Source organism: Ranitomeya variabilis, chromosome 6 (assembly GCF_051348905.1).
Source record: "Ranitomeya variabilis isolate aRanVar5 chromosome 6, aRanVar5.hap1, whole genome shotgun sequence".
In the NCBI taxonomy this organism is placed as follows: domain Eukaryota; kingdom Metazoa; phylum Chordata; class Amphibia; order Anura; family Dendrobatidae; genus Ranitomeya; species Ranitomeya variabilis.
In genome coordinates this window covers 48,464,100-48,482,820 of record NC_135237.1, presented here as the reverse complement: position 1 = coordinate 48,482,820, position 18,721 = coordinate 48,464,100, and the positions used below count along the sequence as shown (strand labels likewise).

Here is an 18,721-nt window from a genome sequence, read left to right as displayed (position 1 = left end):
ACGATCCTTCGTCAGGATCGTGTATCCGAAACGCGCGTCGGGGTGCGTCTTGTTGGATACGGTGTTACCATCAGGTATATGTCCTCCATATTTTATATTGGCCAATTTATTGTCTTTTGTGTGCAATGCACTTGATAGATTTGTGAGTGATTTACACCAACCTATATTGCACGTTTGCACTTTGCACTTTTGTCACTTTCCTTTTTAACCCTATTATGGGATACTTTTTTATCCTTTAACGTTTCACGATTTCATGAATTTTTAGTTAATTTGGGAGACATATACATATAATTACTATATAACTGTCTAATTTTCTTTTGGTACACCGTAGGCCTATTGGCTACTATATAACCTTTGGAGATTCAATTTTATTTATTTTATCCAACATGTGCACTTTTATTTATATGTATCATTACCATTAATAAAGATTTATATACATTAATACATATACCCTGCTCTATTTTCCTTTTTCTGGGACTGGTATCCAGGCTTTAGGTGTTTGGTTCTTTTTCTCCATGTTATGAGTGGATTCCACTCACGTTTTGTTGTTTTCACTGGGGTCATTATAATATCTTATATAATAATTTATTACCCCTTTTGTGGTTACAATCTTTTTTAACTACCTGCTGGGGAAGAGTTTTCACCAAACTTTCTGTTTAATGGGGGTTTCCCCACTTACAATAAATTGGACCCCTAATTATCTAAAATACACAAAATAGCTAAGAGAATAAATTCCCAAAATGTCCAAACATAAAATTAATGCCACTTCATGTGATGAATTCAAAACATACTATGGGTAACACACCAAAGCAAAGAAGAGGTCCATTGAATTAAAATCAATCTTTATTGAAGAAAAAGGTCTAAAAAACAATTAAAAACACTGCGCAGGCGCCGCCCATCCCGGCTTCAGACAGGACGGATCCACCGTTATATACAAGATTTACCAGCTGGGTCACTAGCTGACTCCCCAATGATATCCAATTAAAAAGAATGTGTAACCGTTATAACCGATCACTGGCAGCAGACGTGATCCTCTACAGGCAGTGATGAGGCTGCGGTGGTGCCATGTCCGGGTAGATGGTACAGACTAGCAGGGGACCGGGCAATTTTAGTGGAGGGAATAAGTGAGAAGACCATTTATTCTCTAAATTTTACTTCCCAGACAATGATGATGTGGGTCACCACTCACAACAGCAGACCCCTGGTACGTGCGCTTAGCTGCACGCAGAGGTCCCACAGAAGAGCAGAGAGGAGGCTGTATCAGTGGCCACCTCTCCATGTACAGCAGCCATGGCACCAGGCAGGACCGGGGTGGGGAGGTTCAGACCAAGCTTGTGGAGTACCACCAGCACTCACCATTTTTGTTTTCAAAGAAAGACTCGGCAGATACGTGTGATGTGTGCCAGCTGGGGGAGGTTTTCTTGTTATCGGAGAAGAAGCCGGGTAGAAGCTTATTCAGAAGTGAATCAAGATCCGCAGTCCTCAACTCAGACAAGCCCAGATCTCTGAGGTTTAAAAGTGGCTGGAGGAAAAAAAAAAAGAAAAAAAAAGATGACTTTTTAAAATCAGAATGACAGATTGGCCATTAACATGTATCCCTAATTTTAAAGCATTGGCAATACGTACTGAAAAATGGAGCAGATTTTCATTTGTCTGGATGGATTATTACTTTTGTGTTAATTTGCAAGGTTGCTTGTATCTACTTCTCAAGTTTAGTGCTCGTTGCCCAGCTTACCGGCCACCTATGCAGTCTATCAGGGGTGGCCGGTGACCTAGGCAAGGAGCTCTGTTTTTACACTGGAGCACTGCTCTGAAGCTCCGATCAATATTAAAACCTGTGTGATATGGCAATATTATTAATAATGGCAGACAGAGGGGCATGTGAGCAGATAATGACAAATTATTTAAATCCACCTTACCGGACATTTACGTCTATAACCTGCGATTACCATAAAATGGATCGTCTAATACTCCTTAAGATTGGGTCATCAGATCGGTGGAGGTCCGACACCCGCACTCCCACCAATCAGCTTTTTGCAGCTTAGACCAGATGTACATTTATGTAGTCTGAAGAGCTCAGCTCCATTCACCGTGTTGAGGCCGTTCTCGGGTGCTGCAGCTCAGCTCTTACTGAAGTGAATGGGAGCCGAGTTGCAGTGGAGGACAACCCCTTTAACCATAAGGTACAGGGAATTCCCTGGGAGAATATTACCTACCTCAGAGCTGTATGTTTCAGTGTCGGGGGTCACTTCACGGGGCAGAACCTGAATGGAGGATGAGCTGGGAAAATACACCGCAGTCTTGGGAGAGTGGAAGGCAGTAATGAGGTGGCTTAATGGTATTGTAACCTATAAAGAAGAAAACCGGTAAATGTGAATGAGTCCGATGTGGAACTGAATGGCATATATACAGCTCAGGCAAAAAGTTCCGTTTGTCTGTATTTTCTCTTTATAGGTATATTTGAGTAAAATGTAAATTGTTCTTTTATTCTATAAACTTCTGACAACATGTCTCCGAAGTTCCAAGCAATAAATCTTGTTTTTATTTTCTGAAAATGAGAAACTATATCAGCAAGCACAAGAGAAAACATATTTTGCTTTTAGCTTAAAGTTCAGTTTTATTTTAAATTACTAAAATATATATATATATATATATATATAAGTTTGGTATCAATATAATTGTACAGGCCTCCTGAAGAATCGGGTCGCCAGGTCATTTTTACCACGGTACTTAACGTCGTGAAAACAAAACCCAGAAACAAAAAGGAACTGCATTTCCCCCCCCCCCCCCGCAATTTAACCCCACATGGAATTTTTATTTCCCTGTTTTCTATTACACTGAATGGTAAAATGAACTCATCCTGAAAAATAAATACATAAAAGCAAGCCCTCATATGGCTATGTCTATGGAAAAAAAAAATGTTTTGACTCTAGGAAAAGCAGGAAAAAAAAAGTGAAAAGGAAAATGGTCGACATTGGTAACTGGGTAGTTATTCTGGAGGTAGCAGCTACCACCATGTCTGAACAGAACACGTATGTTGTTTATGACAACATGTATCGAATGTCAGATGAGCGAGTGTTAATAATAGCGGAATGTGGCTGTTACACAACATCCCAAACCTCTGACACAGAAACAGAAGTGATATAGTGTAACACGGTGCACTCGCGTGATCGACTGTCACATTACCTCCTGGCACAGACACGCCGGCAACTCCACAAGTCATAACAGAGCAAGCATAGAATCACAGAATGATAGGGTTGGAAGGGACCTCCTGGGTCATCTGGTCCAACCCCCTGCTCAATGCAGGATTCACTAAATTATCCCAGATGTCTGTCCAGCCTCTGTTTGAAGACTTCCATTGAAGGAGAACTCACCACCTCTTGTGGCAGCCTGTTCCACTCATTGATAATCCTGTCAAAGTTTTTCCCAATATCTAATCTATGTCTTCTCCCTTTCAGTTTCATCCCATTGCTTCTAGTCTTTCCTTGTGCAAATGAGAATGACGATGATCCTTCTACAATGTGACTGCCCTTCAGATATTTGTAGACAGCTATTAAGTCTGCTATCAGTCTACTTTTTTGCAAGCTAAACATTCCCAAATCCTGTGACCGTTTCTCATAGAACACTGTTTGCAGACAGGTCACCATTCTAGTCGCTTTTCTCTGAACTTGCTGCAGTTTGTTGATGTCTTTTTTAAAATGTGGTGCCAAAAACTGGACACAGTATTCCAGATGAGGTCTGACCAAAGAGGAGTAGAGGGCAATAATGACTTCACATGATCTAGACTGTATGCTTCTGTTAATACAACCCAGAATTGCATTTGCTTTTTTTGCTGCTGCATCACACTGTTGGCTCATGTGCAGTCTGTGATCTATTAGTATACCCAAGCCTTTTTCACATGTACAGTTGCTTAGCCCTATTCCTCCCATTCTATATAATTTTTTTTCATTTTTATTGCCCAGATGTAGTATTTTGGTTTTTAACAGGAAAAAATGCATTCTGTTAGTTGCTGCCCACTGCTCCAGGTAATGTATATCTTTTTGAATCCGCTCTCTCTCTAGTATTAGCTATCCCTCCTAGCTTTGTGTCATCCGCAAATTTAATCAGTGTACCCTCAATTCCTTCATCTAAATCATTGATAAAGATGTTGAACAATACAGGGCCCAGGACAGAGCCCTGTGGTACCCCACTTGAGACATTCTTCCAACTGGATGTGCAGCCATTTACGACCACTCTTTGGGTCCGATCACTAAGCCAGTTATGAGTCCACCTAACAGTTGCCTTGTCCATTCCATACTTAGTTATTTTTTTCAATAAGGATTGTGTGAGATACTTTGCAAATACTCTGCTGAAGTCAAGATATACTATATATACAGCATTTCCCTGATCCACCCAGTCAGTGATTCTGTCACAGAAGGAAATTAAGTTAGTCTGACATGACTTATTAGTTATAAACCCATGCTGACTCTGGTTAATCACTTTATTCTTATCCAGGTACTTACATACATGTTGTTTAATAATTTGTTCAATGTAAAAAGACACCGACAATGACTGTAGAGGAAGCACTTGCAACTGATGAAAGCTGATTGATGTGGGGCGTCAGATACCCAGCAGTTGATATTCATGAACAACGGCTGATCAGTGGGTTTCCGGGTGTCCGGTAAGTCATCAAGATTACATCCCTGGCCAAAACCTTTACGGATCAGACCTAGTTTGGCCTTTGGGGAAATTTTGATTGTTGCATTTCAGATGCCATCAATTTTTGTCGACGTAGATGGGAGATTTATCAGACCAGTTATTTTTAGTTACATATAACAACTACATTTTTATTACTTAAAAAGTAATTCTGCGTTTTTTATGTTTTTCAAGTGCTGCACAAAATGAAGTTCAGACTTTGTTCTTTGGGTCAGTAGAATACCAGCAATATCAAATTCATATAGTCTTATGTACTGTAAACACTGTTAAAAGAAAAAAGGGATATGGTACTTTGTTTTCCTGTCGCCATATACTGCGAGCCCAAGGTTTGGCACTGTCTGCGGAGCTGTATTAGGGCTTATTGTTAGGGTGTGTCCACCTTCAGGATGGCCGGCCGGTTTGGACGGAGCGGCAAACCCGCTCCGCCCCCTTCTGTGACGCGATGATGCCGGATGTGTTCATTGCACACATCCAGAATCATCGCACCCCACACATAGGGCCCTGTGTTGTACCTTGCGGCGGTGCAGTGTTGCAGCAAGGTAAACGGACATGCTGAGATCTAAAAAGACGCGCCGCATGTCCAGAATCGCAGGGCCGCCGGGTGCATGTTACCATGCATAGTGGAGACGGGATTTGATAAAATCCCCTCCACTATGCTGTAACATCTGGACGCTGCGTGTTTGACGCTGCGGCTCTGCGCAGCATCAAACACGCAGCGTTTCCTGAACGTGGAAACATACCCTTAGTGTGACAAGATGGAGAGTGCACAAAAATTTCTAACTCAGTAGGACTCAGGGGGACTTGACATGTGATCCTTTGACTGCATCAATAACACACTGAGAACTACCCAGTCTGGACATTATAGTGACAGGCAGGGTGAATGACCCTGCTCCTGGACTGGTATGTGACAGATATAGAATGCATGCTGTGAGGCTTCCGGTGGCCATTGCAACCAGTCTGGCTCTTCATGCAAGCCAGACGTTGGAGTCGTTAGATCTGTGCTCAGGATACTTGGCCCAGGATCATGAGCTCCTCTTGCGCTAGCAAGGCACCACAATGTCATAATGCTGCATGAGACATCACTATATGTCACAGAGCACAAAGCAACAGGTTCTGATGGTGGGTATACACATCCTATGGAATTGGGGGTTAATACAAATTGTTGGGGCTAGCTTAGGACCACACAAAGTGCAACTGCACATTTCCAAATGTATTAATGTGTCAGAGACATATCAGGATTTTACATCAGTGTGGACCAAGTGTTGAGATCCCACCGATCACAAGACACTCAGAGGTTACTCTCTTCACAGACTTAAGAGGAGTTCAATGGAAAGTGTAAGGAGTCCTTCAGTCTCTGGCCGGCTCAATGCTTCTGCTACTTTGATTTCAGCACGCGGAGTTGAACATTCATAGTAGCGAGACAGGAGACAAGTTTGTCTTTTGGTAGTAAATGATCCACACTTTTAGATGGAGATCCGAAGGCTCATTTGTGTAAGCAGGGTCCCATGTGAAGTACAGCTGATCGCTGCTAGAACCACGGTCATCAAGGGAACTGCTTTGTAACCGAATATTTCCTATGCAAATCATTACATGGCACGTGTGCAAATCAATGGGCCTCATCAGTGCAGGACAGATACTCTGGGTCCTAAAGTGAACGGCTTTTAACAGCGCCCCGCTACACAAAAGGATCCTAAATGTAATAATTAACACAGGTTGGTCATTCAATTGCTCAACATTTTAAGATAGGACTATTCAAAAGGGACTGTCAGCTCAGAATGACTGTTGAAACCAAGTACAGGCGCTCAGTGCTCTATGGCGGGGCCAATCACTTATATACACACCTTCCCACCAGGTGCTTGAAGAACGGGACACCGATTTCTGATCCAATGGAGACAACCAGATCAGGAGGAGCTCGAGAGGCTGGGAAGACAGCTGACTAGGATGGCTGTGTGTGTTAGTTTATCACATTCCCTTGGGGAAGTAAACTTTCATAACTTCTGCTTCCTGAGGTAAAGCAGGATGATTATTTCGGCCGTGTCACCAGTCCTTGGAGATCATCATAAACTAATTCAGTGACATAAGAGCTGAGCCTGCCTGTCACCGATTTTTTATGATGAGGTCAGAGGACTGATGCACGGTCAGACAAAGCCATTATACAGTACACAACAGGGGGACAGTTCTAAAATTACCTCTATACAGGAACTTTTTTTTTAACTAATCAAATTGAAGAACTTACTATTCTAAGATCTACCGATTAAAATGTACTTTGTGAAAAAAAAACATCACATGTTACAGTTTTTGTCTATGGGAGTAGATACAAGAGAAACATAACCCACTCCTGGAGTGTTCTGTTAGACTGATCACCTCCGGGTTACACACATAACAGGTCTCATCAATCCTAAGATTCACACGTAAATAAGTGAACGTCCAGGAATGCAGCCTGAAGGGTTTATACCCGGCAAACCAATGTAAAACTATACTGCACAAGTGTGGACCGACAACCAGCACACACCAGTCACCAGCAAGTCTTGTTTCTAGCAGAACAAGTTGTACTCTACACAGTTTCCATTTGTGTGGTACGTACATAATTTCATTTGGAACGATTAGCAAAAAAAAACACAAAAACTACATTTGAAGTATATATACACGCCATGGTAGGGAAGCACTTCCCGAGCAATGAGACGTGTATATGCCATAGAGATCGTGAGCGCACGATCTCCAGCAGTGGTTCAGAGAACATCACAGCTGAGACCCAACTCACTCCCGGGAGCGGTGCCGGCCTACATACACCTCAGAGACCCCCGTATACACTGATATATACCGGTGCGGTGACCATAGTAATGCACGTCCCCTCCTATATACACCTCAGAGACCCCGTATACACTGATATATACCAGTGCGGTGACCATAGTAATGTACGTCCCCTCCTATATACCCCCATATACACTGATATATCCCGATGCAGTGTCCTGTGACCATAGTAATGTACATCCCTTCCTATACATCGCTCAGAGACCCCGTATACATTGATATATACCAGTGCGGTGACCATAGTAATGCACGTCCCCTCCTATATACACCTCAGAGACCCCGTATACACTGATATATACCAGTGCGGTGACCATAGTAATGTACGTCCCCTCCTATATACCCCCATATACACTGATATATCCCGATGCAGTGTCCTGTGACCATAGTAATGTACATCCCTTCCTATACATCGCTCAGAGACCCCGTATACACTGATATATACCAGTGCGCTGACCTGTGACCATAGTAATGTATGTCCCCTCCTATATACCCCTCAGAGACCCCGTATACACTGATATATACCGGTGCGGTGACCTGTGACCATAGTAAGGTACGTCCCCTCCTATATACCCCTCAGAGACCCCCGTATACACTGATATATACCGGTGCGCTGACCTGTGACCATAGTAATGTATGTCCCCTCCTATATACCCCTCAGAGACCCCGTATACACTGATATATACCGGTGCGGTGACCTGTGACCATAGTAAGGTACGTCCCCTCCTATATACCCCTCAGAGACCCCCGTATACACTGATATATACCAGTGCGCTGACCTGTGACCATAGTAATGTATGTCCCCTCCTATATACCCCTCAGAGACCCCGTATACACTGATATATACCGGTGCGGTGACCTGTGACCATAGTAATGTATGTCCCCTCCTATATACCCCCGCATACACTGATATATAAATATGGCTGCGGTATCTGTCAGTTCTGTAGATGGCGGCGCTATTTATGACGGTGCAGGTGGCTGGCGCGGCTCTTCCCTGTGACAGGACACAATGACAGGCGGCTGACATTACTGACACCTCTCCACACAGAGGAGCCGCCGGACCCCGGGGCAGAGATCACTATGGAGGCCGGGACGAGCTGCCTCCATCCACAGACTGATGTGTCATCCTCGTGTCCGGCCGGGGACGGACTCCAAGTCCCTGCGTGACCGGCGACGTCGTCACACCGCCACCACGTCACTCGTATCGGACACACGGCGCCACCACGTGACGTCACTCACCTGCGGCTGCACCGAGTTGCTGAGCGAGAACATGGCGTCCGCAGACCGGGAATCGAGCCCGGTTTGTGTGAATCTCCGGCCACTTGTCAGCTACCCGGCGTGATGTAACAAAGGTGACCCGGATAACCCGGCTTTCAGGAACTTCCGGGTCGATTGCGTCACTTCCAGTTCTTTCTAAGAAGCAACGGTAACCATAGTGACTTCACAGCGTGGTGGAAGAGTGCGACACCTAGTGGTGGCGCTCGGCAGTGGCAATAGATGGCCGTGTGCTTTGTTTTCTGTACTTTGAAGAATGCAGCCAAAATAATTACCGTATACGTTCTGCATGACGGACACGTAACCCTTTCATGGCAAGAACATTTTTCTTCATTTTTTTCTCTTTATTTTTTTTTCATTAATTTATTTTTTACCACCATTGCTGTTTAGGTTTTGTTTTTTAACGCCGTTCATTGTACAGTAAGAACTGCCCAGTACATGATTCTCAGGGTGAATGCGATCACGGCGATACCAAACTTACTTTTATTTTAGTCGTTAAAAAATATGTTTTTTTGTTGCCGTTTTCCAAAATGAGTAACTTTTCTAATTTTTTCCAAAGGCTTCTATTCTGTTTTCGGGGTTTTTTTCATTGCAAGTTGCACTTTTTACATTTTTTAAATTAAATTTACCAAACTTTTTTTCATTTTTACCTTTTTCTTTAGTCCCCTGTGGACCCTCTGATTGTCTGCTCTGTATATATCAATACTCCAGTACTGCAGCAGATGGAAGAAGTGACCGAACTTATGACCTCAGCCTGTGGCTGGGCTTCATGGAAGTACAAAGATGGCGGTGATGGGGACCATGAAAAGGCATCATCAGCACCACACGATCGCGTCAGAGGTAATTGTCAGCCAAATCGGTGGTCCTCTAGGATTGCACCGCTTAAATGCCATTGTTGGAGATTGACAAATGGTTAACGGGGCTGTCTAGTCTCACTCTATGCGACTGCAGACTTGTGAATCCTCACAGTGCGCACTGCAAGGATTCTCCGATACCGGCAGTCATGTGACTACAAGTATGTGATTTGCATACATCTGGTCACATGCTGACTAGATGTGCGTGGCCTCGCTCAATGTAAGGGTACCGTCACACAGTGCCATTTTCATCGCTACGACGGCACGATTCGTGACGTTGCAGCGTCGTATGATTATCGCTCCAGCGTCGTAGACTGCGGTCACACGTTGCAATACACGGCGCTGGAGCGATAATTTCATGACGTATTTGCGATGTAGAAGCCGTTGGTTACTGTGCGCACATCGTATACAACCTGTGTCACACGATGCAATCATGCCGCCACAGCGGGACACTAGACGACGAAAGAAAGTTTCAATCGATCTGCTACGACGTACGATTCTCAGCGGGGTCCCTGATCGCAGTAGCGTGTCAGACACAGCGATATCGTAACGATATCGCTAGAACGTCACGAATCGTGCCGTCGTAGCGATGAAAATGGCACTGTGTGACGGTACCCTAAGTGTGTTGAGCAAGGCCAGACAAGTCTAGTCGGTATGTGGCCAAAAGTATGCAAATCGCCACGGCATCAGAGAGTCCTCACATTGCACAGTGTGAGAGGATTCATAAGTCTGCAGCCAGATAGTGACTACAAACTTGAAGCTTAAGGCCAGACAACCCCTTTAAGCAGCAGCGGTTAGAATTAGCTCCAATTTCTGCTATTTAAAACACATAAATGCTGCTGTCAGTCTCCAACAGCGGCACTAACTGATCACTGTTGTTAGCAAGTCCCAGCTGTATAACAGCTCCTGAGCCAACTCCACACTCACGCACGCTTCAAAGGACATAATAGTGCATCCTACGCCTGGAAGGGGTTAATGGTTATCTCCAATCATACAAGCATAGCTGCCAACCGTCCCGGATTCATCAGGACTGTCCTGATTTTAGGGCTCAGTCCTGCCACGTCAGGGCTTTATCCCTGCTTCTAAGGCCGGAGTTAGACTAAACGTGTGGAAAATCTGCCCGAGTCTCCCTGCCGAGAGTCGCTCGAGTGCTCTCCGTATGGTGATCCGTGTGTAATGCGTTTGTAATGCGATGATGCGATTTTCTCACACCTATGTATCCGGATGACATGCGTATGACTTTACATTTCTCACTGATTTTCTGATTGAATTAAATTGCTCAATTGGCTGAAATGAGGAAAATGTGTGCGTATTTGTCGCAAGCGGAGTTTTTCACGCACCCATAGACTTGCATTGGCGAGACTCGGATGATATACGGGTACAATGGCAGCATGCACGTCAAATACGGCTGAGAAAAAAATACAGTGATGTGAGCTGCCCCATAAAACAACACTGGTCCTAGTGCTATACGATGCTTCCTCACATAGCACTCGCCCGTATTCTACGGTAGTGTGACGCCGGCCTAATACTCACCTCTCTTCGACATCTTCATCGATCTGTAGCTCCTCCTCGGGGGATGGGGCTCCATCTCTCTGCATAAATTACATTTCACCATTCCTTTCTTGTGGTAGCAGCTCTAGCAACGAGTCACAGCCCACAATAATGTAGAGAGGAGAATTTGGAAATTTTGAGTGGTGATGAGCAAATTTGTTTGGAAATTGACCGCCAAACATAAATTCGGCACTAATACGCCACATTCGGATTCGTGATCGAAAAACACAATCAAAATTTGATAAAATCGTGAAAAATCGTTAACATTCGCTAAAAAGTGCGGGAAGAAATTTGCGTTCCCACAAATGATACAAGAAAGATATATATCTTGGTACCGTGTTAGCCAGTAGATAGAAAAACATTTAGAATTGAGAGTCCTCAGTGGTTGATACCTTTTAATGGCTAACTGAAAAGATGGTAACAAATTGCAAGCTTTCGGGACTACACGGGTCTCTTCATCAGGCAAAGACTAATAGAAATTCTGAAGAATCACATATTTATACACAACAGCATAGAACTGTCATTATGGGAGAGTGATAAACAGTTGTGTCCATAAATATTGTGCTGTGTTGTGTATAAATGTGATTCTTCAGAATTTCTATTAGTCTTTGCCTGATGAAGAGACCTGTGTAGTCCCGAAAGCTGGCAATTTGTTACCATCTTTTCAGTTAGCCATTAAAAGGCATCAACCACTGAGGACTCTCAATTCTAAATATTTTTCGTTGCCACAAAAGCATTTTCAGTACCTTAGCAACGATAATGGTGGTGTATCATGAGTGTTTGATGAGGGGAGGGGGTTTGCAGAGCTCAGAGTAGCGGCGTTCTTTTAAACAGTATTTTTTTCCTAACTTTATGTGTGCACTCCTGACACAACGGCTTGTGTCATTGGCTGCTGAAATCACATGTCCCTCTCCATATAATCAGCGGACATCTTGTTTTAGCGCCATTTTGACACTGTAGCAGCGCAGAGAGGCTGCTCCTGACATTGTTAGCAGCAAGATTTTAGCTAGGTGGTTGTTTCTTAGGCCGGGGTCACACTTGCGAGTGCAATGCGAGAGACACGAACGAGTCTCTCCCCTCAATACCCGGTGTGATGGAAATGTATACATTTCATATAGATCTCACTTGCATATTTAGTCATACTCATATACTCACAGCTAAGGCCCCTTTCACACATCAGTTTTTTTGCAGTCAGTCACAATCCGTTGGCTCGACGGATCCATCACAGATTGCGAAAGACTGATGTGACGGATCCGTTTTTTGGATGGATCCGACTAGCAGATCTGGCTAATTGGTTCGGAGCATGCTCAGTTAAAAAAAAAAATGGAATCCGTCGCTATTTGATCCATCGATGTCCGTTTTTTCAACGGACACAAAAAACGTTACTTTGTCCATCGTCTCCAGCCGCCGGACAAACAATTTTTGAAGGATCCAGCGAACGACGGATGAAACGTGAGGCCATACGTCGCAATTGGTGATGAGCGAGTATACTCGTTGCTCAGGTTTTTCCGAGCACGCTCGTGTGACCTCCGAGTATTTGTTAGTGTTCGGAGATTTAGTTTTCATTGCGGCAGCTGAATGATTTACAGCTACTAGCCAGGCTGAGTACATGTGGGGGTTGCCTGGTTGCTGGGGAATCCCCACATGTAATCAAGCTGGCTAGTAGGTATAAATCATTCTGCTGCGGCGATGAAAACTAAATCTCCGAGCAGTCATAAATACTCGGAGAAAAACCCGAGCAACGAGTACACTCGCTTATCACTAGTCGCAATCCATCGCTAATACAAGTCTATGAGAAAAAAAAAAAAAAAACAGATCCGGTGGCATTAGTCGTCGGTTCCGTTTTTTAAAAAATTAGACGGATTGCAACTGGTGGCAAAAAAAACTGATGTGTGAAAGGGACCTTAGCCGATGTCTAGATTTTTGCTGAATAGCAGGAAAAAGACGACAGCTACTTATGGAGTGCTAAATCAGCTTGTTGTTATGCCTTAACCAGAATCTTTCATGTATTCAGACAACCAATAACATAGCAGCTTAATTGTATGTTAATTAACTAACCGCCCCTTTTCTATATGTACCTATAAAACCATGTACGAACAATAAAGCATCACAATTGGATGGAATGTTATTGTCACCATGGTGTACAGTGTCATTCTTTCTTTAGCGCTCAAAATATTCTGTCCCAACCAAATTTCCATAACGCCGGCACTTGGGACCGGAGTGTGTGGCTGCATGTATTTCTATGCAGCTGAACGCTCCGGTGTGAACCGCCTATGGAAGTGCCGGGTATTGAGAGAGACTCATGCGTGTCTCTCGCATTGCGCTCGCAAGTGTGACCCCGGCCTTACTCAGATAGTTTAGCTAGGTGGCTGTGAAATCGACCTTCCAACAATTTTTTTTTTTTTGCCATTACTGAGGTCCACAGACAAAACCAGCGGGGCACATGTCATACAAGTGTGTTGTGCACTGCTTCTATTGTGCTCCATGCACGAGTATAGCTTTCTAAATTAATATATTTTCACTAGCTAAATATGAAACAACCTGCTGTATCCCACCTTGTCATTTAGTGCTGTGGTGACATAGTTCTGTGATTTGAGATGTTGTGCATGAAGAAATATTTTTGGGGGGCAGTTTGTCATTTTGTTGCGGTGATATGAAGCTGTCTGCAGACCTAACGCACATTAAAAAAAGAAAATTTTAATTTTTTCTGTTGTAAAACATGATAAAGCCTGCCGTATCCCTTGTTGTCATTTTTTTTTTCTTACTTTTGCCATGCTTCAATAGTCTAAGCTGCCACAACTCAATCGGCTCTGCTACATAGAAGTAATGGTCAGATCGCCTCTATGTAGTAGAATTGCTGACTTGCTATGAGCACCGACCACAGGGTGGCGCTCATAGAAATCCAGTATTGACAACCATAGAGCTCTCTAGGAGACCTCAGGTTGTCATGCCGACACAACGCTGACCCGCAATCACGTGACGCAGGTCACAGGTGTTCATATTTCCGCAGCGCCATTTAAATGCTGCTGTCAGAGTTTGACAGCGGCATTTAAACTAGTTAACAGCCGTGGGTGGATTGCTTTTCCACCCGTGGCTATTACGGGCACATGTCAGCTGTTCAAAACAGCTGACATGTCCTAGGAAAGATGTGGGTTCACCGCCAGAGCCCACATCAAAGGGAGGGTATCCGACATCGCCGCACTATTATGCCCTGATGTTGGAAAGGGGTTAAAGGAGAACTGTAAAATTGATTGTACACAGCATCTTGGGAGGCTCCTGCGGTCGCTCAGGAGAGCAGGTTGACTTGTTCGCACTTCTCATTGGTGTGCTAGCCCAGTTTTTATTAATCTTTTCCAGGACCATTTTCAGTTTTCCATATTATAGAATTGTATCTTAATAAATGTCGCACTGATGGGCCGTATGGCGTCCAATGTTTCCTGCTCACAAGAAAAAACAATTATGGATAAAAAAACAAAAAAACAAACAAACATCCAGCAAGTCCGGCTGTATGGGCTACATGGAAGTGCAGGTCTGGTCTACTGGTGAGGACTTCCCTGCAGATAGTTTCCCCAATAAACCGCGATGTGTAAACTCAGCCTGATACAGATCTCCACTAATGTCACCCCGAGCTTTATAAGTATAGAAATGAAAATTCAACTCATAGCTGGCACACTATTTTATTACAAGTCAGTTAGAACTAAAAAAAAGAGAAATATATAAATATATGCATACAAATGAATAATACTGAGTTTTAGAAATCAAAACAATGCATTAAGCCACATTACAGATTGATGACAGAATTGCCTTGCGCAGGCGTGTACTCCGGAGGACAGAGAATGAACTTCAATCCAATATTGGGGCCAGCATGCAGCCAGCGGGTAAGGAAAGGGTGAATCAAACACCTGAAAACCCCGCCCATATGACCCAAAACTGGTCCCGCCAAATTCAGGTGACAGGTTCCCTTTAAGGCAAATGTAGATGTCTCCCAAGACTTTTTCAGGAGACTCAATTTTTCTGCCCATTGGATCCTTCAATTGCGAAGAATCTTCAAATGGGAGTGTGGTTTTTTTTTGCAATCCTTGCCACCTGAACGTCGACTTTGGGAATGTCACATTTAACAGAATCACCTTCCAGGGGGAATCTGTGTTTCATCTGAGGGGTGCTGAGGCGTTTCTCCGGCAGTTCCCACTCCTGAGAAATCATGTCACGTATATTAGCATGCACCGGGAACGCTACACGTTTCCACGGTTTTAGCCTGACAAACATCTGATCCTGAATGGTCTGAGGCTCCGATTCCTCTTCCAGTCCTATAGTGCTGTGTACTGCAGATACCAGCTCCTCAATACGGTCAGAGGAAAATAAATATTTCCTGGTTTCAGAGGCTTTAGGTGACACAGGTTCCTCCCATTTAGCAGAGGACGATGCGTAGGATACGTCTGATTCAGACTCAGCATCTTCAACCTGTATTTTCCTTTTCTTCCCTGGAGAAGAGGGTGGTAGGGGTAAAGGCCGCCAGCGAGGACTGTACCTCCTGTATGACCAGCGAGTGAATCTCTTCCAAAAGGGAGGGTTGCTCTGCTCTGAACACTTTGTCGATGCAGGACTTGCAGAGCTTTTTATCCCATAGTGAGGGTAGCTTTATATTACAAACGGCGCCCTTTTTTCTAATAGTGGTTTTGGGGGTAGACTTGTCTCCCTGGAACGAGAGGAAGAGAGGTGTCAGAAAAGAAGGACCCCCTAAAATATCCACCGGAGGACCCCATTCCTGCAAACACTGTGGCAGGGGCAGCGCTGGGCTCTGCAGACGCAGGGCATGAAGTGCCTTCCATGCTATAAGATAGCCTTACCTCTGTGGCGACTTCGGGCAGGTTTTACAGCTGTCGGTAGCCAGACCCTGCCCCCAGCGTGGATAGGTTCCCCCTCCAGGGTCCATGTCCGCGAGCACCCGACATCTGGAAGTTCAGGTGCGTTCGACTGGAACGCAAGGTCCCGGAAGTGACGCGCGCTCTTCACTGAAGAGGGGGGAGAAGACCGGGGAGCTCCGGGAGGCCGCCGGTCGGGATCTCTGGCCCGCTTTGCCCTCTTGGGGGCGCAGGAAGGCCAGGAAGGCGTCCCGAGGTCACCATAACAGGGGACAATGGGATCAGCCTAGAGGAGGTGAGGAGCGACCACCTGCTGACCGGCAGTACAGGCTCTGCCTGACAATTTAAGGTAACTGCAGTCGCCGGCCACCACAGCACACAGAGACCTCTTCCTGCCCCATAGGGAACAAGAAAGACACTGGCAAGTGGGAGTAGGGAGGGCCTTTTAAACCTCTCTGTGTTTCCCGTCCCCCATCAGGGCAAAGAGGCAACCTCCGCATGGCGTCGTGGAAGATGACTAGAGAAATAGGTGGATTTTTTTTTTCTGCAATATACTGCTAATTGATCATACAGGAGACTCAGTGAAGCTGTGCCTGACTCCCAGGGACGACACCAGTCATTTAAGAGCCCCATATTGGCAAAATGTCCGGGCCCCATTGAGACTCCGCCCAGGATCCATCTCCACCCATCGAACCTTCCACAGTCCCACCGCCCACTCTTGAAAAACTCCACTTCTGCACCACGTCCTCACCAATCACACTAAGGGTATGTTTCCACGTTCAGGAAACGCTGCGTTTTTGACGCTGCGTTTTTCCGCAGCGTCAAAAACGCAGCGTCCAGATGTTACAGCATAGTGGATGGGATTTCATGAAATCCAGACTCCACTATGCGTTAAAAAACGCATGCGTTTTTGCCGCGAAAACGCATGCGTGGTGCGTTTTTTCGAAACGCAGCATGTTGCTACTATGGGCAAAACACGCAGGTACACCGCAGGTGACCTGCCAGTGACCTCAGGTGCAGTTTTGGTCAGGATTTTACCTGCATAAAATCCTGACTAAAGCCTGAAGCAAAACTGAACGTGGAAACATACCCTTAGGCTATGTGCACACGTTGTGGATTTTGCTGCGCATCCGCAGCGGATTGGCAGCTGTTTTCCATGCGGTTTACAGTACCATGTAAACCAAATCCGCTGTGCACATGCTGCGAAAAATACCGGGAGGAAACGCTGCGTTCTATTTTCAGCAGCATGTCAATTCTTTGTACGGATTAAGCAGCGTTTTACACCTATTCCTTAATAGGAATCCGCAGGTGGAATCCGCACAAAATCCTCCGGAATTCCGCAGTAAATCAGCAGGTAAAACACAGTGCGTTTTACCTGCGGATTTTGCAAAACCGGTGCGGAAAAATCCACACACGATTCCGCAACGTGGACACATAGCCTAGCAGGTCCCATCGAGCACAATATCACATACATAGCCAGCAGCACAAAGAGAGTAACATAACCCCACTTCCCCATGCAGACCCCCAGCATGAAACATCACCCCCTTCCCCAGAAAGACCCCCAGTACACACACGCAGCCCCATGTAAGCATCACCCCCTTCCCCAGAAACTCCCAACATGCAGCCCCATGCAAGCAACATCACCTCTTTTCCCAGGAAGATCCCCAGCATGCACACGCAGCCCCATGCAAGCATCACCCCCTTCCCCAGAGACCCCCAGCATGCAGGCCCCCCATGCGTGAAACATGACCCCCTCCCCAACTGAGACCCCCAGCACGCAGCCCCCCCACGCAAACTTGACCCCCTTCCCCAGAGACCCCCAGCACGCAGCCCCCCTTTCCCAACAGAGACCCCCACTCCCCCTTGCAAGGAACATGACCCCCTTCCTAAGCAGACCCCCAGCACACAGTCCCCCATGCAAGCAACATGACTCCCTTCCCCAGGCAGACCCCAGCACGCAGTCAACATCACCCCTTTCCCGAGGCAGCCCCTCCAGCACGCAGTCCCACACAAGCATCACCCCTTTCCCCAGGCAGACTACAGCATGCAGTCCCATGCAAGCATCACCCCTTTCCCCAGGCAGACTACAGCATGCAGTCCCATGCAAGCATCACCCCTTTTCCCCAGGCAGACTCCAGCATGCAGTCCCATGCAAGCATCACCCCTTTTCCCCAGGCAGACTCCAGCATGCAGTCCCATGCAAGCATCACCCCTCTTCCCCAGGCAGACTCCAGCACTCAGTCCCATGCAAGCATCACCCCTTTCCCCAGGCAGACCCCAGCACGCAGTCCCATGCCAGCATCACCCCCTTCCCCAGGCAGACCCCCAGCACGCAGTCCCATGCAAGCATCACCCCCTTTCCCAGGCAGCCCCCCAGCACGCAGTCCCATGCAAATTATGTAGTTCCCTTTCCAGGGCAGACCCCCAGCACGTGCATGAACATCTGATCTGTGACCCCAAAACACTCCAGATACCACCACGACACCCGCAGCTTCCTCGTAGCTGCTGCTCTCTCCGACAAGCACCGCCCATTCATGTGACGTCATTCCACGCATGGTCACATGGGTGTGACGTCACCAGAGCTCCTTCAGGCCTCTTGGCTGTAGCCTCTACCCTATAGGCTGTTCTGGCCACAATGCTAGAAGGTTATTGGTCGGGAGGATTAGTGACGTAGTG

At 45.8% G+C, this 18,721-nt stretch overlaps 1 protein-coding gene across 1 annotated transcript in view; it reads right to left on the bottom strand.

Annotated features, from left to right (window-relative positions):
• YME1L1 (YME1 like 1 ATPase) overlaps positions 1–8,918 on the bottom strand; it is a 29,706-nt gene extending 20,788 nt beyond the window's left edge. The window contains exons 1-3 of the mRNA XM_077268448.1: positions 8,743–8,918; positions 2,217–2,348; positions 1,357–1,522 (exon numbers count right to left, since the gene is read on the bottom strand). Coding sequence (XP_077124563.1) covers positions 1,357–1,522; positions 2,217–2,348; positions 8,743–8,775 — 331 coding nt within the window. The 5' untranslated portion in view covers positions 8,776–8,918. The remainder of the gene's footprint in view (positions 1–1,356; positions 1,523–2,216; positions 2,349–8,742) is intronic.
• Positions 8,919–18,721: the final 9,803 nt, after the last annotated feature.